Source organism: Mobula hypostoma, chromosome 6 (genome assembly GCF_963921235.1).
Source record: "Mobula hypostoma chromosome 6, sMobHyp1.1, whole genome shotgun sequence".
In the NCBI taxonomy this organism is placed as follows: Eukaryota; Metazoa; Chordata; class Chondrichthyes; order Myliobatiformes; family Myliobatidae; genus Mobula; species Mobula hypostoma.
This window is the reverse complement of record NC_086102.1, coordinates 24,108,342-24,126,249: the sequence shown is the minus strand read 5'-3', so window position 1 is coordinate 24,126,249 and position 17,908 is coordinate 24,108,342. Positions and strand designations below refer to the sequence as shown.

Genomic DNA, 17,908 nt, shown 5'->3' with positions numbered 1-17,908 from the left:
CTATGGCACACTCCGGAGCAGAAGGTGGCAGTAATGCACCATTAAGCTGGGTGCCAACTGCTGTAAAACAAGACACAGAGAGACAGACAGAATTCAAATGGTGTGTTGGAAAGATATTATAAATAGAAGGGAAACTATTGACTCCAATGAAGGTTGCTGCTTGGGTATTTCATTGGTTCAGTTACCAGGGCCCCCATAAACCCTTGGGGCTCCCCTTCTCACAGTTTTCAGTTGGTGGCCTCCTTCAAATGTGCCAGGGCCCCCGTTGAGAATGGCTGGTCTAAAGGGACAGCATATTATAGTCTGCCTGGTTAGCTGAGAACATGGCAGCATGGATATTGAATTCAGCACTGCTCCCCTCTGCACCTCTTCTCTTTTGTTTCTCCTCTTGATCTACCTGGCCCTCATCAACAAGTTTCATCCTCCTCCATCCTCTACTCATTGGCCCCACTGGATTCACAGCCCCCGACCATTCTCCTAACCCCTCTCCACTTCCCTTCCCTGCACTCATGTCAGATGACATCAGTCTCAGTTTTATTTGTCACTTCGACCTCTCATCTCCTAGCTTCTGAAGTTACTCCCAAAGTTCAGATTTCAAAGTAAATTTATTATCAAAGTACATATACTGTATGTCACCATTTACTACCACTACCCTGAGAGGCTTTTTACTGTGGGTATTCACAGTACGTATAACAAATACAATAGAATCTCATCTGTTTATCACTGGCAAGAGGCGCCAATGACCAAACATGGGCATCTTACAGATTCTTCTTCAGAACTGAGATGAATTGCAGCCTGAAAACTTGCGATTTCTGAATGTATTTTTGGGCTGACTGAATGACCTGGCGCTTGAGCCATTCCCAAGGGGATTCGGCGTGGCGAGCAGCCATGACCGTCGCGGGGGATGTACGCTGCGTCGTTTCGTTAAGGCGGAATACGAACCTGTGCTCGGTTCCATGCCGATTAAAGCACCGAGAGCGGAAAACCAAAAGTGCCGGCTGCTTGCGTTTGAGCGGTCTCCCTCTCGCTGCTGCCGCCGGAAGGTGCTGGAGTCCCGGGTCCCTCGCTAGAAGGTTCGATCGGCTCATGGCCCATGGCCGAGGTTTGAGGTTTAACGTCCTCAGCGCGATTTGAGACGCACAGCAATCGACACTGCACTGACCTGACTGACTGACTGACTGACTGACTGACTTGGTGGCTGTGCCCGAGCTGACTGGCATTACTCGTCTCGGCGGCTGGTGTTCTGGACTCACTTCTGGAGACTCTACACGATTTGATATTCAATTTGTTGTGTGCTATTTGTTTGCTTTTAGCGTGATTTATTTTTTAGCACGTCTGATGGGCTTGTGCGGGTTTTTTCTGTAAACTGGATTCTATGGCGTTTCTTTGTTCTGTGCTGTTCTGCGAAGAAGACAAGTCTCAGGGTTGCATAGTGTACACCTACTTTGATAATAAATGCCATTTGAACTTTGAACCTCCCCTCACCTGGCTCACCTATGCCCTGACGGCTCATTCTCCACGCCCTCCCTCCATCTTTTTAAACTGGGTATATCCCCCTTATCTTTCAGCCCAGATGAAGTGTCAACTCCAAACATTGACTGCATCTTCCCCCCACCAAAAAAAAAACAAATGCTGTCTGACCCACTTTTTGAATAACTTTCCTAGGTTCTTCAGGCTCCTGCTACTGAAGTGTGAGAGATTACTTGATGTATTTAATTTATTTGTTATTCTGGTTGATTGGGATGGACTATTGGACAGGGCAAGTCTTGTTTTAGTCAATCAAATCACCATTGTTACCTGATTGTTCTCTTGCCACAAGGTTTCTATTATTAAGTTGAACCCATAGTTTTGCATTAGCTCTTTTCCTCATGTTTTTACTTCCAAAAGTCCTCGTTTACCAATAATTCCAGACCTGAATCACTAAAACCCAATCATACTGTATTAACTAACACAGCTTGGTATAGCCTCGAATTTTATTGGTCTATTTGCAACCCCTCCATCCCCATCTCCATCTTTCTGTCTCCATCTCTGTAGACAGTCTATCTTTTAATACTGTATATAAACCCACTGACTCTCACAGCTGTCTGGACTATACCTCTTCCCACCTTGTCACTCGTAAAAATGCCATCCCCTTCTCTCAGTTCCTCCAACTCCACCGCATCTGCTCTCAGGATGAGGCTTTTCATTCCGGAACAGCTGAGATACTGATATCTCCTCTTCCTTCTTCCATCATCAATGTTCTTCCCCTTCCCTTACTTCCATGGTCTTCTGTTCTCTCTGATTTCCCCCTTCTCCAGCATTTTATCTTTTTCCATAAGACAAAGGAGCAGAAGTCAGCCATTCGGCCCATCGAGTCTGCTCCGCCATTTTATCATGAGCTGATCCATTCTCCCATTTAGTCCCACTCCCCCGATAAACTTTCACCAATCAACTTCCCAGCTCTTTACTTCATCCCCTCCCCCCTCTCCTGGTTTCACTTATCACCTGCCACCTTGTACTTCTTCCTACCTCCCCCTACTTTCTTACTCTGATGTGAGAGTGTGTGTGTGTGTGTGTGTGAGAGAGAGAGAGAGAGAGAGAGAGAGAGAGAGAGAGAAGGAGAAGAGAGGGAGAGAGAGAAGGAGAAGAGAGGGAGAGATGAACTATTGGGATACACAGTGGTTTTGATGGATTCTAGATCAAGGTCTCTTTGGGGGCTTTGCTGTTGCTTGCCTGGTGGGTGGTAGGAGTGGCTGATGCTTTTTGCTGAAATAAGTAAGGGGGAGGGTTGATGCTTTGCTGCTGCTTGTGCATGGGGGGAGGGGGTGGCTTTGGGCTTCTAACATTTTCCTGTCATTCATTCTTTGGGGTTTTTCGTCTGTTTTGTCAATGTCTGTGAAGAGTATGAATTTAAGGTTGTATACTGTATACATTCTCTGATATTAAATTGAACCATTGAACGTATTGAACTTCTTAAATGCTGTCAGTAATCCTGCTTTAACCACTCCCTTGGATGCTGCATTAGAGGTACTTATAATTCTCTGGGCAAAGACTGTCCTCTTCATATCTCGTTCTAATTCTCTCCTCCCTTACTTAAACCTATGTCCTCTGGTTATATCCACCTCTGATATAGAGCATCGAATGGCGCACACAATGGTGATTATAAAAGCACTTGTCTGTCCTCCAACTTCATGAGTCATCCTGTATTTCTATATTTTACTATCGTACTCACCCTTAACGCAGTGCACTCATGGTGACCCACACTCTAAACATCCTGGATGTGTAGAAGCTGAGGATGTCGGAGCCCTGTAGGAATTCTCTTCACCTCTCTCCCATTGGACAGAAGACACAAAAGCTTGAGAGCAAGTACCACCAAAATCAAATACTTTATAGCTTCTATCTCATTCTTATCAGACTTCTTAACAGATTCCTTGTACCAAAGCTGAACTCTTTATCTCCCAGTCTGCCACAACACGACACTTTATTTGTACATCTACACTGGAATTCCTCTGTTGAGTGCAAAACTATATTCTGCAATTTGTGTTTCTTGATGTACCTTGATGATTGGACTGGATGACATGCATACAAAAGCTTTTGACCGTATCTCAGTACATGTGACAACAATAAACTTAGATACCAGTGTAGTTAAATTGAGGGACAAAAAGAAATGAAACTGATTAGCACAGACAGAGATGGTGCTGGTGATGCAGACTGATATTTTGCAGGCAACTCACAGAACATCTAGATAGACTTTTTCTGAACTTCTATTGCATTAATCTGAAGTCGGCAATTTCCCCTTAAGTAATGCACTTCTGAAATCTTTTGGAAATTGGTGGTTTTCTTTGTTGTGTGCAGTTTTTCTATTGATTCTATTGTGTTTCTTTGTATTTAATGTGAATGCCTGCATGAAAATGAATCTCAGTATAAATTTACTTTACCTTATCTTTACAGATAAGTAGCTGGTAAAAAGAGTTGTGGTTCTGTCATGCGAGGAGGGAACTCAGGAGCAGAATTTTCCTGATTAATCCCTATGCTGAATGCTAGGATAAAGAAGTTAGAGTGGTGCAGGAGGATGGAACTCGTGGTCCTAAAACGTTGGGACATTGCAGGACAGGGACAACATACTCAAGAAAGATGGATAGCACATAAACAGAGCTAGCCTCAATGTCCTCAAGGGGAGGCCAGGGTGGAGGAGGGATAAAATTATTTGCTGCTTGTGGTTCTGGTCTTAATAAAATAATACAAAAAACAAAGTGAGATCATTAGGATATTTTCAAACTAATCATCTGCACTGGAAATATTCTGTTCCATTAGACTATCTGAGATAGGTTTAGGAACAATGTTTTGTGCACTTACCTTATTTTGAAATATTTCCAATAGAAATTAACTTACATTTACACTTTAGGAGATTAATCTTTATGTGATGCTCTTATTCTTGTGAGCTGTCTTCTGAAGTAGCTCTTCTGCTGTTCTCTGCCAAAACTTCCACTCCTTTCTGTTACATTGTGCTGTGTCAGTCTGAATAAAAACTAAGCCCTTTTTAATACAGTATTCATTCAGAGAATGAAGACGTCACCAGGAAAATTGCTCATCATTAGTTGTCTTTAGCCAGCAGTCTTGAATCTCTGCAGGAGGTTTTGATTTCCTGCACAGCTACTTTGGACTTGGTTGGTTATCTGATTGTGCAGTTTACATAGAACATAGAATAGTACAGCACAGTACAAGCCCTTTGGCCCACAATGTTGTGCTGACCCTTAAACCCTGCCTCCCATATAACCCCCCCCCACCTTAAATTCCTCCATATACCTGTCTAGTAGTCTCTTAAATTTCACTAGTGTATCTGCCTCCACCACTGACTCAGGCAGTGCATTCCACGCACCAACCACTCTGAGTAAAAAAACCTTCCTCTAATATCCCCCTTGAACTTCCCACCCCTTACCTTAAAGCCATGTCCTCTTGTATTGAGCAGTGGTGCCCTGGGGAAGAGGTGTTGGCTGTCCACTCTATCTATTCCTCTTAATATGTTGTATACCTCTATCATGTCTCCTCTCATCCTCCTCCTCTCCAAAGAGTAAAGCCCTAGCTCCCTTAATTTCTGATCATAACGCATACTCTCTAAACCAGGCAGCATCCTGGTAAATCTCCTCTGTACCCTTTCCAATGCATCCACATCCTTCCTATAGTGAGGCGACCAGAACTGGACACAGTACTCCAAGTGTGGCCTAACGAGAGTTTTATAGAGCTGCATTATTACCTCACGGCTCTTAAACTCTAGCCTTTGACTTATGAAAACTAACACCCTATAAGCTTTCTTAACTACCCTACCTACCTGTTAGGCAACTTTCAGGGATCTGTGGACTTGTACCCCCAGATCCTCTGCTCCTCCACACTACCAAGTATCCTGCCATTTACTTCGTACTCTGCCTTGGAGTTTGTCCTTCCAAAGTGTACCACCTCACAATTCTCCGGGTTGAACTCCATCTGCCACTTCGCAGTCCACTTCTGCATCCTATCAATGTCTCTCTGCAATCTTCGACAATCCTCTACACTATCCACAACACCACCAACCTTTGTGTCATCTGCAAACTTGCCAACCCACCCTTCTACCCCCACATCCAGGTCGTTAATAAAAATAATGAAAAGTAGAGGACCCAGAACCGATCCTTGTGGGGCACCACTAGTCACAGCCCTCCAATCTGAATGTACTTTCTCCACCACGACCCTCTGCCTTCTGCAGGCAAGCCAATTCTGAATCCACCTGGCCAAACTTCCCTGGATCCCATGCCTTCTGACTTTCTGAATAAGCCTACCATGTGGAACCTTATCAAATGCCTTACTAAAATCCATGTAGATCACATCCACTGCATTACCCTCATCTATATGCCTGGTCATTTGCTCAAAGAACTCTATCAGGCTTGTTAGACACAATCTGCCCTTCACAAAGCCATGCTGACTGTCCCTGATCAGATTATGAATCTCTATATACCCATAGATCCTATCCCTAAGAATCTTTTCCAACAGCTTTCCCACCACAGATGTAAGGCTCACTGGTCTATAATTACCCGGACTATCCCTACTACCTTTTTTGAACAAGGGGATAACATTTGCCTCCCTCCAGTCCTCCGGTACCATCCCCGTGGAGAACGAGGACATAAAGATCTTAGCCCGAGGCTCAGCAATCTCTTCCCTCGCCTTGTGGAGTAGCCCAGGGACTTATCTGTCCTAATATATTTTAACAACTCCAACACCTCCTCTCCATTAATATCAACATGCTCCAGAACATCAACCTCTCTCATATTGTCCTCACCGTCATCAAGTTCCCTCTCATTGGTGAATACCGAAGAGAAGTATTTATTGAGGACCTCACTCACTTCCACAGTCTCCAGGCACATCTTCCCACCTTTATCTCTAATTGGTCCTACCTCTGCTCCTGTCATCCTTTTGTTCTTCACATAATTGAAGAACGCCTTAGGGTTTTCCTTTACCCTACTCGCCAAGGCCTTCTCATGCCCCCTTCTTGCTCTCCTCAGCCCCTTCTTAAGCTCCTTTCTTGCTACCCTATATTCCTCAATAGACCCATCTGATCCTTGCTTCCTAAACTCATGTATGCTGCCTTCTTCCACCCGACTAGATTTTCCACCTCACTTGTCACCCATGGTTCCTTCACCCTACCATTCTTTATCTTCCTCACCGCAACAAATTTATCCCTAACATCCTGCAAGAGATCCCTAAACATCAACCACATGTCCATAGTACATTTCCCTGCAAAAACATCATTCCAATTCACACCCACAAGTTCTAGCCTTATATCCTCATAATTTGCCCTTCCCCAATTAAAAATTTTCCTGTCCTCTCTGATTCTATCCTTTTCCATGATAATGCTAAAGGCCAGGGAGTGGTGGTCACTGTCCCTGAGATGCTCACCCACTGAGAGATCTGTGACCTGACCCGGTTCGTTACCTAATACTAGATCTAGTATGGTAGGTGAGGACAAGGGGAACTCTGTCCCTGTTGTGGTGGCGGGAGGATGGGGTGAGGGCCAAAATGTGGGAAATGGAGGAGATACGGGTAAGGGCATCATTGATGACGGCAGAAGGGAAACCACGATCCTTAAAGAAAGAGGACATTTGAGATGGCCTGGAACGGAAAACCTCATCCTGGGAGCAGATGCGGTGGAAATGGAGGAACTGGGAATAGGGAATGGCATTTTTGCATGTGGCAGGGTGGGAAGAGGTATTGTCGAGGTAGTTATGAGAGTCAGTGGGCTTGTAGAAGATGTCAGTGGACAGTCTGTCTCCAGAGATGGAGACCGAGAGATCAAGAAAGGGGAGAGAAGTGTCCGAGATAGACCAAGTGAATTTGAGGGCTGGGTGGAAGTTTGAAGTAAAGTCGATGAAATTGAAGAGCTCAGCATGGGTGCAGGAAGCAGCACCAATGTAGTCATCAATGTAGCGAAGGAAAAGTTGGGGAGCAATACCAGTATAGGTTTGGAGCACAGACTGTTCCATATAACCAACGAAGAGGCAGGCATAGCTGGGGCCCATGCGAGTGCCCATAGCTACACCCATGGTCTGAAGAAAGTGGGAAGAGCCAAAAGAGAAGTTATTAAGTGTGAGTACCAGTTCTGCCAACCGGAGGAGGGTAGTGGTGGTGGGGAACTGGTGAGGTCTATTGTCCAGAAAGTAGCGGAGGGCTTTGAGTCCTTCCAGGTGAGGCAATGCTTCACTTGTGAGTCTGTTGGGGTCATCTATTGCATTCGGTGCTCCCGGTGCGGCCTCCTCTACATCGGTGAAACCCAACGCAGATAGGGGGACCGCTTCGTTGAGCACCTCTGCTCTGTCCGCCACAACAGACAGGATCTCCCAGTTGCCACCCACTTCAACTCTGCTTCACATTCCCATTCGGTTATGTCCATACTGCCATGATGAGGCTAAACTCAGGTTGGAGGAGCAACACCTCATATACCGTCTGAGTAGTGGTGGTGGGGAACTGGTGAGGTCTATCGTCCAGAAAACTCAGGTTAGAGGAGCAACACCTCATATACCATCTGGGTAATTTCCAGCCCCTTGATATGAACATTGAATTCTCCAACTTCCGGTAATTCCCTCCCCCTCCTTTCCCTTATCCCAGTTTCACTCTGCCCCCTCCCCCAGCTGCCTACTACCTCCCTTATGGTTCTGCCCCCTTCTACGACCCATTGTGCTTTCCCCTATTCCTTCTTCACCTTTCCTGCCTATCCCCTCCCTGCTTCCCCCCCCCACCCCTTTATCTTTTCCCTTACTAGTTTTTCACCTGGAACCTTCCAGCCTTCTCCTTCCCACCCTCCCCCCACCTTCTTTTAGGGTCTCTGCCCCTTCCCTCTTCAGTCCTGATGAAGGGTTCTGGCCCGAAACGTTGACCGATCATTTCCACGGACTGCCCGACCTGCTGAGTTCCTCCAGCTTATTGTGAGTGTTGCCTTAACAAACTCTGCCCCATCTAAACCATTGGAATTATTCAGGTGCCAATCAATATTAGGGAAGTTAAAGTCACCCATGATAACAACCCTATTAGTTTTACACCTTTCCAAAATCTGCCTTACAATCTGCTCCTCGGTATCTCTGCTGCCACCAGGGGGCCTATAGAATACTCCCAATAGAGTAACTGCTCCCTTCCTGTTCCTGACTTCCATACTGACTCAAAAGAGGATCCTGCTACATTACCTACCCTTTCTCCAGCTGTAATAGTCTCCCTGACTAGTAATGCCACCCCTCCTCCCCTCTTGCCCCCCCTCTCTATCCCTTTTAAAGCACTGAAATCCAGGAATATTGAGAATCCATTCCTGCCCTGGTGCCAGCCAAGTCTCTGTAATGGCCACTACATCATAATTCCATGTATGTATCCAAGCTCTCAGTTCATCACCTTTGTTCCTGATGCTTCTTGCATTGAAGTATATGCACTTTAGCCCTTCTACCTTACTACCTTTACACCCTTTATTCTGCTTCTGTTTCCTTAAAGCCTCTCTATATGTTAGATCTGGCTTTACTCCATGTTCTTCTTCCACTGCTCTATTGCTCTGGGTCCCATCCCCCTTGCAAATTAGTTTAAACCCTCCCGAACCAAGCTAGCAAACCTACCTGCAATGATATTGCTCCCCTTCGAGTTCAGGTGCAACTCATCCAATCTGTACAGGTCCCACCTTCCCCAGAAGGTGTCCCAATGATCCAAAAATCTAAAACTCTGCCCCCTGCCCCAACTGCTCAGCCACGCATTCAACTGCCATCTCCTCCAAATCTTACCATCACTATCATGTAACACTGGCAGCAATCCTGAGAACGCCACTCTTGAGGTCCTGTTCTTCAGCCTTCTGCTTAGTTCCTGAAACTCACACTTCAAGACCTCATCCCTCTTCCTGCCTATGTCATTGGCACCAACATATATCACGACTTCTGGTTGCTTTCCCTCACGTACCATGATGTCGTTCACCCGGTCAGAGACATCCCGGACCCTGGCACCCGGAAAGCAACAAACCATGTGGGTGTCCTTCTCACGTCCACAAAATCTCCTGTCTGCTCCCCTGACTATAGAGTCCCCAACGACGACAGCTCTCCTCTTCTCTGTCCCACCCTTCTGCACCACAGGGTCAGACTCAGTGCTGGAGGCCCTGCCACCATGGCTCACACCTGGTCGGTCGTCCCTGTCAACAGTATCCAGGACAGTAAACTTATTATTCAGGGGAATGGCTACAGGGGTGCTCTGCACTACCTGTCTACTCACCTTTGCTTCCCCAACCTCTGCCTGTCACTCAACTACCTGCTTCCGGCAGCCTAGGTGTGACTACCTCCCCGTAGCTCTCATCTATGATTGCCCCATTCTCCTTTATGAGTCGAAGGTCTAGTATGAAGTTTGAGGACTTTATAAACAATGTATCTTTACCTGTCAATGTCATCTTTACAAACGTCATCAAAAAATTTGCTAGTTGTTTAGTTGTAAAAATATAAGAAAACTTTCAAGTTCTTGGCATGGTGGAAATTTGGCTTCTTTGTCTTTTGCCCCTAAATCAACCTGGTAGGATATTTAGTGATGATTTCCAGCCAAACAATTCATAATAATTATATAATCATCATATAATTCTACCTGTTCTTTAAAAATGGAAAATAGGATCATAGAGTCATTCAGCACAGAAATATGTACATTGGTTCACCAGTTGGTTGACCATAAGACTATAACCATATATAACCATCTAACAATTACAGCACGGAAACAGGCCATCTCGGTCCTTCTAGTCCGTGCCGAACTCTTACCCTGTCCTATTCCCACCGACCTGCACTCAGCCCATAATGCTCCATTCCTTTCCTGTCCATAAATCTATCCAATTTAATTTTAAACGACAACATCGAACCTGCCTCAACCACTTCTGCTGGAAGTTCATTTCACACAGCTACCACTCTCTGAGTAAAGAAGTTCCCCCTCATGTTACCCCTAAACTTTTGTCCTCTAATTCTTCTCAAACTTTTAACCTTTCCTTTCAACCTAACAGGAACATTAAGATTCTGAACCCTCAAAATTTCACCTTTAAATGACCTCCATTTCTCTGTTACATCCTTCCCATGAAACAAATTTTCCCAATCCACTCCTTCTAAATCCTTTCGCACCTCCTCAAAGTTAGCCTTTCTCCAATCAAAAATCTCAATCCTAGGTCCAGTCCTATCCTTCTCCATAATTACACTGAAACTAATTGTATTGTGATCACTGGACCTGAAGTGCTCCCCAACAAATACTTCCGTCATCTGCCCTGTCTCATTCCCTAACAGGAGATCCAACACTGCCCCTTGTCTAGTTGGTACCTCTATGTATTGCTTCAAAAAACTACCCTGTACACATTTTACAAACTCCAAACCATCCAGCCCTTTTACAGAATGGGCTTCCCATTCTATGTGTGGAACGATAGGACTGGACCTAGGACTGAGATTTTGCTATGTCTAGGAGCAGGTTTAGGTCATTTGGCCCATCGAGTTAGCTCCCCCCGATTCTTCCAAAGTCATCAAATGCTCCTCATATGTTAACTCTTCATAGCAGGATTATTCTTGTGAACATCCTCTGGAGTCTGGACCATCTCCAATGCCAGCACATCCCTGCTTAGGTAAGGGGCCTAAAACTGCTCACAATACTGCAAGTGCAGTCTGATCAGTGCCTTGTAAAACCTTAAATTTACATCCTATTTTTATATTTTAGTCCTCTCAAATTGAATGTTAACATTGTGTTTGCCTTCCTTACCACCAACTCAACCTGCAAGTAGCTATCAATAATAACCCACTGACAAGCACCAATTGGTCCTTGGCCTTATGCCTTGATATGTTCATCTAGATTTTTCTTAAATACTCAGCGGGTACTTATTTCCAGCGTCTTCTTAGGCAGTGCATTTCAACTTCAACCACCCTCTATGTTTGAGAGTGACGAACAGATCTGAAACTTAAATTAACAAGTGTTGGTTAAAGAGGACTGAGAAAATAGATTTTAGTCCCCATTTCCATTCTGACATGTCTGTCGAATGTCTCCTCTACACCATAGTAATGCTACTCTGAGATTGCAAGAGGAACACCTTATATTTCATTGGGTAGCCTACAACCTGATGGCGTGAACATTGGGTTATTGACTTCTGGCAATTTCTCCCTGTTCCCTTTTTTATTTCCATTCCCTAATCTGGCTCCTCTCTTATCCTTTCTCTTCTCCTCACCTAACTATCACATCCCTCTGGTGCCCCTTCTCTTTCCTTTTCTCCCATGGTCCACTTTTCTATCCTATCGGATTCCTTCTTATTCAGCCCTTTACCTCTTCCATCTATCACCTCCCAGCTTCTCACTTCATCTCCTCTCCAACACTTACCTACATTCCCGCCACCTGACTTCACCTATCACTTTCCAGCTTGTACTCCTTCCCCTCCCCTCACCTTGTTGTTCTTTTTTTCCCCTCTATCTTTCTAGTCCTGATAAAGGGTCTTGGCCTGAAATGTTGACTGTTTATTCCTCTCCATGGCTAGTGCCTGATCTGTCAACTTCCTCCAGCATTTTGTGTGTACTACTCGCATCTGCAGAATGCTTTGTGTTTATGAGAAACCAGATTGAAAGGTACGAGAGTATATAAACTGTGTCAGACATTTCATGATATATTTCAAAGTTCTCAATGGATATATTTCATTTAGAAAATAAGGCCATATAAGAAAATAAATAGCTTATCCATGTTTAATTAAGGAAGCTAAGATTAGTCTTACATTGTAAAGGCATATAAATAGATCAGAATCCTAATCTTCGTTCTAAAACAGAAAGAAAACTTCAAACTCTTGGCACAGTAGAACAACATTTGTCTGTTACTTTTTGTACCTCAAAACCTACATCATAGGATGTTTAGTGATGATTCAAAGTACAAAGTAAGTTTATTATCAAAGTACATATATGGCACCATCTGTTACCATGAGATTTGTTTTCTTGTGGACATTCACAGTAAATACGAAGAAACACAAATCAATGCAAAACCACACACAAGACAGACAAATAACCAAAGTACAAAAGGCAAACAACAGTATAAATACAAAGAAACAAACAGAATATTAATAATAAATAAATAAACAATAAATATTGAGAACCTGACATGAAGAAACCTTTAATCTGAGGAATCTGAGGTCCCCTAATCTGAGGAAAGACATTCTTGCCATAGAGGGAGTACAAAGAAGGTTCACCAGATTGATTCCTGGGATGGCAGGAGTTTCATATGATGAAAGACTTGATCAACTAGGCTTATACTCGCTGGAATTTAGAAGATTGAGGGAGGATCTTATTCAGACGTATAAAATCCTAAAAGGATTGGACAGGCTAGATGCAGGAAGATTGTTCCCGATGTTGGGGAAGTCCAGAACAAGGGGTCACAGTTTAAGGATAAAGGGGAAGCCTTTTAGGACCGAGATGAGGAAAAACTTCATAGTCATAGTCATAGTCATACTTTATTGATCCCGGGGGAGATTGGTTTTCGTTACAGTTGCACCATAAATAATTCAATAGTAGTAAAACCATAAATAATTAAATAGTAATATGTAAATTATGCCAGGAAATAAGTCCAGGACCAGCCTATTGGCTCAGGGTGTCTGACCCTCCAAGGGAGGAGTTGTAAAGTTTGTTGGCCACAGGCAGGAATGACTTCCTATGACGCTCTGTGTTGCGTCTCGGTGGAATGAGTCTCTGGCTGAATGTACTCCTGTGCTCCTGTGTACTTCTTCACACAGAGAGTGGTGAATCTGTGGAATTCTCTGCCACAGGAAACAGTTGAGGCCAGTTCATTGGCTATATTTAAGAGGGAGTTAGATATGGCCCTTGTGGCTAAAGGGATCAGGGGGTATGGAGAGAAGGCAGGTACAGGGTTCTGAGTTGGATGATCAGCCATGATCATACTGAATGGCGGTGCAGGCTTGAAGGGCCGAATGGCCTACTCCTGCACCTACTTTCTATGTTCCTATGTTTTAAAATGAGTCCATAGGTTGTGAGAACAGTTCAGTCTTGGGGTAAGTGAATTTGAGTGAGATTAACCTCCCTGGTTCAAGAACCTGATGGTTCAGGCTACTCTCACCCAAACAGTTAATAATAATTATACCATCATCACATAATTCATAATAATTATATAATCATCACCTAATAAAGAGGATGAGTGGCATTGCACATCGGAGAAAATGTCACAGCAGTGCTCTGAGGGGACATATTGGAGATCTTGTCTACTGAGACAATATGAGCAGAACTGAGGAATAAGAAAGGATGACCATGCTAATGGGTGTATATTATAGACTTTTCAACAGTCAATGAGATTTAGAGGAGCAAATTTGTAGAGATAGCAGACAGTTGCAAGAAGAACAAGGTTGTAAAAGTAGGTGATTTTAACTTTGCATATATTGACTGGGTCTCCATACTGTAAAAGGACTTGATGGGATAGAGTTTGTCAAATGTTCAGGAAAGTTTCCTTAATCAATACGTAGAGGTTCCAACTAGAGAGGGTATGGTACCGGATCTCCTTTTCGAGAATGAAACAGGACAGATGACAGAAGTTGTGTGCAGGGGAACAAGTGTTCAGAATTATAATGGAGAAGATGGGACTGGTCCTCAAGTTGAGATTCTAAATTGGAGAAAGACCAATTCTGAAGGCATCAGAAGACACCTGGCAGGTTTGGTAAAGGATAGCAACGTCGACTGCGCCTCTTCCTAGAGATGCTGCTTGGCCTGCTGCGTTCACCAGCAACTTTGATGTGTGTTGCTTGAATTTCCAGCATCTGCAGAATTCCTGTTGTTTGGTAAAGGATAAGCTGTTTTCCAGCAAATGGATGCTTGGTAAATGGGAGGTTTTCAAAAGTGAAACTTTGAGAGTACAGAATTTGTATGTTCCTGTTAGAATGAAAGGCAAGGCTAACATGTTTAGAGAGCCTTGGTTTTTGATGGATATTAAGGCCCCGGTTAAGAAGAAGAGGTGCATAACTTGTATAGGCAGTTAGTATCAAATGAGGTGCTTGGGGCATACATAAAATGGAAGAGGAGGGCTGAAAGAGGACATGTGGTTCATCTGGCAGAGAAGGTGAAAGAGAATCCCAAGGGCTTATCTAGATATATTAAGTGCAAAAGTATAGCAAGTGTCAACGCTGATCCTCTTCTAGATTAGTGTGGTTAGAAGCAGAGAAAACCTATAGTACAATACAGGCCCTTCAGCCCACAATGCTATGCTGAACATGTACTTACTTTAGAAATTACCTAGGGTTCCCCATAGCACTCTATTTTTCTAAGCTCCATGTACCTATCCAGGAGTCTCTTAAAAGACCCTATTGTATCCGCCTCCACCACCGTTGCCAGCAGCCCATTCCACGCACTAACCACTCTGTGTAAAAAAAAACTTACCCCTGACATCTCTGTACCTACTTCCAAGCACCTTAGTATGGTGCCCTCTCATATTAGCCATTTCAGCCCTGGGAAAAAGCCTCTGACTATCTACATGATCAATGCCTCTTATCATCTTTTACACTTCTATCAGGTCACCTCTCATCCTCCATTGCTCCAAGGAGAAAAGGCCGAATTCACTCAACCTGTTCTCATAAGGCATGCTCCCCAATCCAGGCAATATCCTTGTAAATCTCCTCTGCACCCTTTCAATGGTTTCCACTGGTACATGGTTCATAACTACTTTGTATGTGGTAATCTATGCTTGGAGATGGAAGAGATCTTAGATGATCTTTTTTGCATTTATATTCCTCAGGAGATAGACACAGGGTCTATAGAACTGAGGCAAAAGAGGAATGAGGCCTGGAACATATCTGGATTACAGAAGAGTATGTGCTTGCTGTCTTGAGCCAAATTAGATTGGATAAATCTGCAGAGCCAGAGGAGGTTTTCCCTCGGACCTTGTGAGAGGCTAGTGCAGAAGTTGTAGAGATAATTAAAACAGCACTAGCCGTGGGTGAGGTGCTGGAGGATTGGAGGATAGATAATGTTGTTCTTTTATTCAAGACAGGCTGTAAGAATAAGTCAGAAAAATACAGGCCAGTGAATCTGACATCAGTTCTCATTACATTTTTGTAAGTTATCATAAGGGAAAGGATATATAAGTACTTGGATAGACAGGATCTGATTAGGGATAATCAGCATGCCTTTGTACGTGGTAGGTCATGGAAGAAGCTATTTGTTGCAGACAAGCATGAGATATATTAGGACAGCTTTTGTTAGAACCAGATATTTTAAGCACAAATGGAATTTGTCAGACAGCCTTAAGTTTAAATGCTGAGAAGACATTTTGAAGGACTTGCCACATACTTTGGAGAAAGCGGACAGTTGACCTATCCATTCTTATACACAGGAGTATCACTGAGTCATGAAGTGCTTTAGGTTTAGGATTACTACTTCCTTGTAAAACTGGTTATTCTTCAATATGTTTGCCAGTTCTGACATGTTAACATTCTGAGTATTTACTGGAAATCGTGTCACATTTCCTTCCTTTGAAAATCGGAGTGAATTCACTTTCCATTTCTGGTTTTCAAAATACTCATCCAGTTTCCCTACCACCACATCTAGGTGTTCAACATTTTTGCAACATGAGACAGAAAAGGCATACAAAAAGGGCAATGTGGCAATAGACATGGGGGATTTCAATATGGATGTAGATTGGGAAAATCAGTTCGGCACTGGTTCCCGAAAGGATATTTGTAGAATGCCTACGAGATGCCTTTTGGAGCAGCTTGTGGTTGATCCCACTAAAGTGTTATGTAATGATCCAGGTTTGATCAGGGAGCTTAAGATGAAGGAATACTTCCAACCTCATGGATTTTGGTGTCATGCTGAGGGTGGAGACCTCCTGGGGTGTGGACCGACAAGAGGTGAATGCTTTTCTGGACTCTGGGGGAGTGGGAATTTTCCTGGACTTGGGGTTTGCCCATTGGCTCAACGTGTCACTGCAGGAGTTGAGCCAGCCCATGCCCGCATCTCTCTTGGATGGCTGTCCGTTTGGTTCTGGGCAGATCCGGCAGCAGACATTGGTCTTGCAGATGAGGACAAGAGGATCACATGGAGGACATTTGTTTCTCTGTCATTGATTCTCCTCACATACTCCCGATCCTTAGGCACCCTTGGTTGTCCCAGCATAACCCTTCCATGGCTGGAAGGAAGGGAGGATCATTGTGTAATGCACTGTAATGTTTCGCTGCTAAGGTAATGGTTTCTCTGTAGCAGCAATGTTAAGTTATGACTAGAGATAATGGAGCTTTGGAACGTGTGCTATCCAGTGAGAGGCATGTTGTTCTTGCCTGTGGGTCTGGGAACAGGGGTTTGGCGGTCTTTTGTCGGCAAGAGATGAAGAGAGAAGACATGAGTGGAAGATTTGGTAGACCCGCGGATGGAGTGGACTAGGATTGACGGTCAACGGTGCTCGGAGGAGGTCATTGGGGAATGAATGGACGAATCCGTGAGCTCCAACGTGCACTTTAGACTGTTTCATTAAAATGGACCCTTTCTCCTTTTATTTTCTTTACTAACCCTACGAGTCAGATTAAGATTTATAAAGTTCAATTGTTTAATTGCATATGCTGTACTGTCTGATATTTTGCGGTTCGGATTTATAACCAGACAACACATCACGCAGCGTTCACTCAAATGAGATTTCTCAGTTTGGCTGGGCCAGAGGCTGTCTTACCCGAGACAAACAGGTGCTGGCTGAACCTGAGGGTTACAATTGTGGGGTATTGTCCCGGGATTGATTCCGTTTGTTGCTGTGTGATTGCCCAGAGCATTGAACCAGTGGGGTGTGTGTTTAAGTCTGTGCTGGTATGGATGCTGCTGGGGTGGAGCAGTGGTGTGCCTCCGTGGGGTTACCGGTAACTAATGCGTGCGTGTTGAGTGGGGTGGATATTCATACCCCGGATGAATTGTTAATTTCATTTCTGAGTACAGTTAAAGCTGTTGGCAAAGTTGCGGTTGTAGCGTGGAGATTTGATAAAACGGCGGGCTCAAACCTTGTTTTAGTTCAGGCTAGCGCTGACCTAATGGTGGTGGAACTGCCCACTTTTATCGGTGCTCCAGGTGAGGCGGGGCCATGGCCTGTCCATACTGTCAGGGAGGAGGGGAATGTAGCGGAGTGGGCCGAGTCACAAGTCAAGTGGGAGTGGAAACTTCAAAGACAGGGTTCTATCGTTTCTGAGGAGTGAGGGGAAAGAGCGGTCAGATTTGGAATGTCTAATTAGTCCCCGTCCCCCAGTGAAAAGTGAGAATTCTGAGGTAGTATTACTTATTACAAAACGAAACCTAGTATCATGAATGGCAGTGATTCTTCACTTCCACATGAGTTCAACGCCTTTTATGCACACTTTGAAAGGGAGAATAAAATATGAGTATACCTGCAGCATCCAATGACCTTGTGATCTTTGTTTCAGTGGCCGACG

The 17,908-nt window shown here is 44.2% G+C and overlaps 1 protein-coding gene across 1 annotated transcript in view; it reads right to left on the bottom strand.

Annotated features, from left to right (window-relative positions):
* Positions 1–1,145, bottom strand: part of LOC134347869 (interferon-induced GTP-binding protein Mx-like) — a 44,423-nt gene extending 43,278 nt beyond the window's left edge. Inside the window, exon 1 of the mRNA XM_063050417.1 lies at positions 943–1,145. Within this exon, the coding sequence (XP_062906487.1) occupies positions 943–958 (16 nt within the window). The 5' untranslated portion in view covers positions 959–1,145. The remainder of the gene's footprint in view (positions 1–942) is intronic.
* Positions 1,146–17,908: the final 16,763 nt, after the last annotated feature.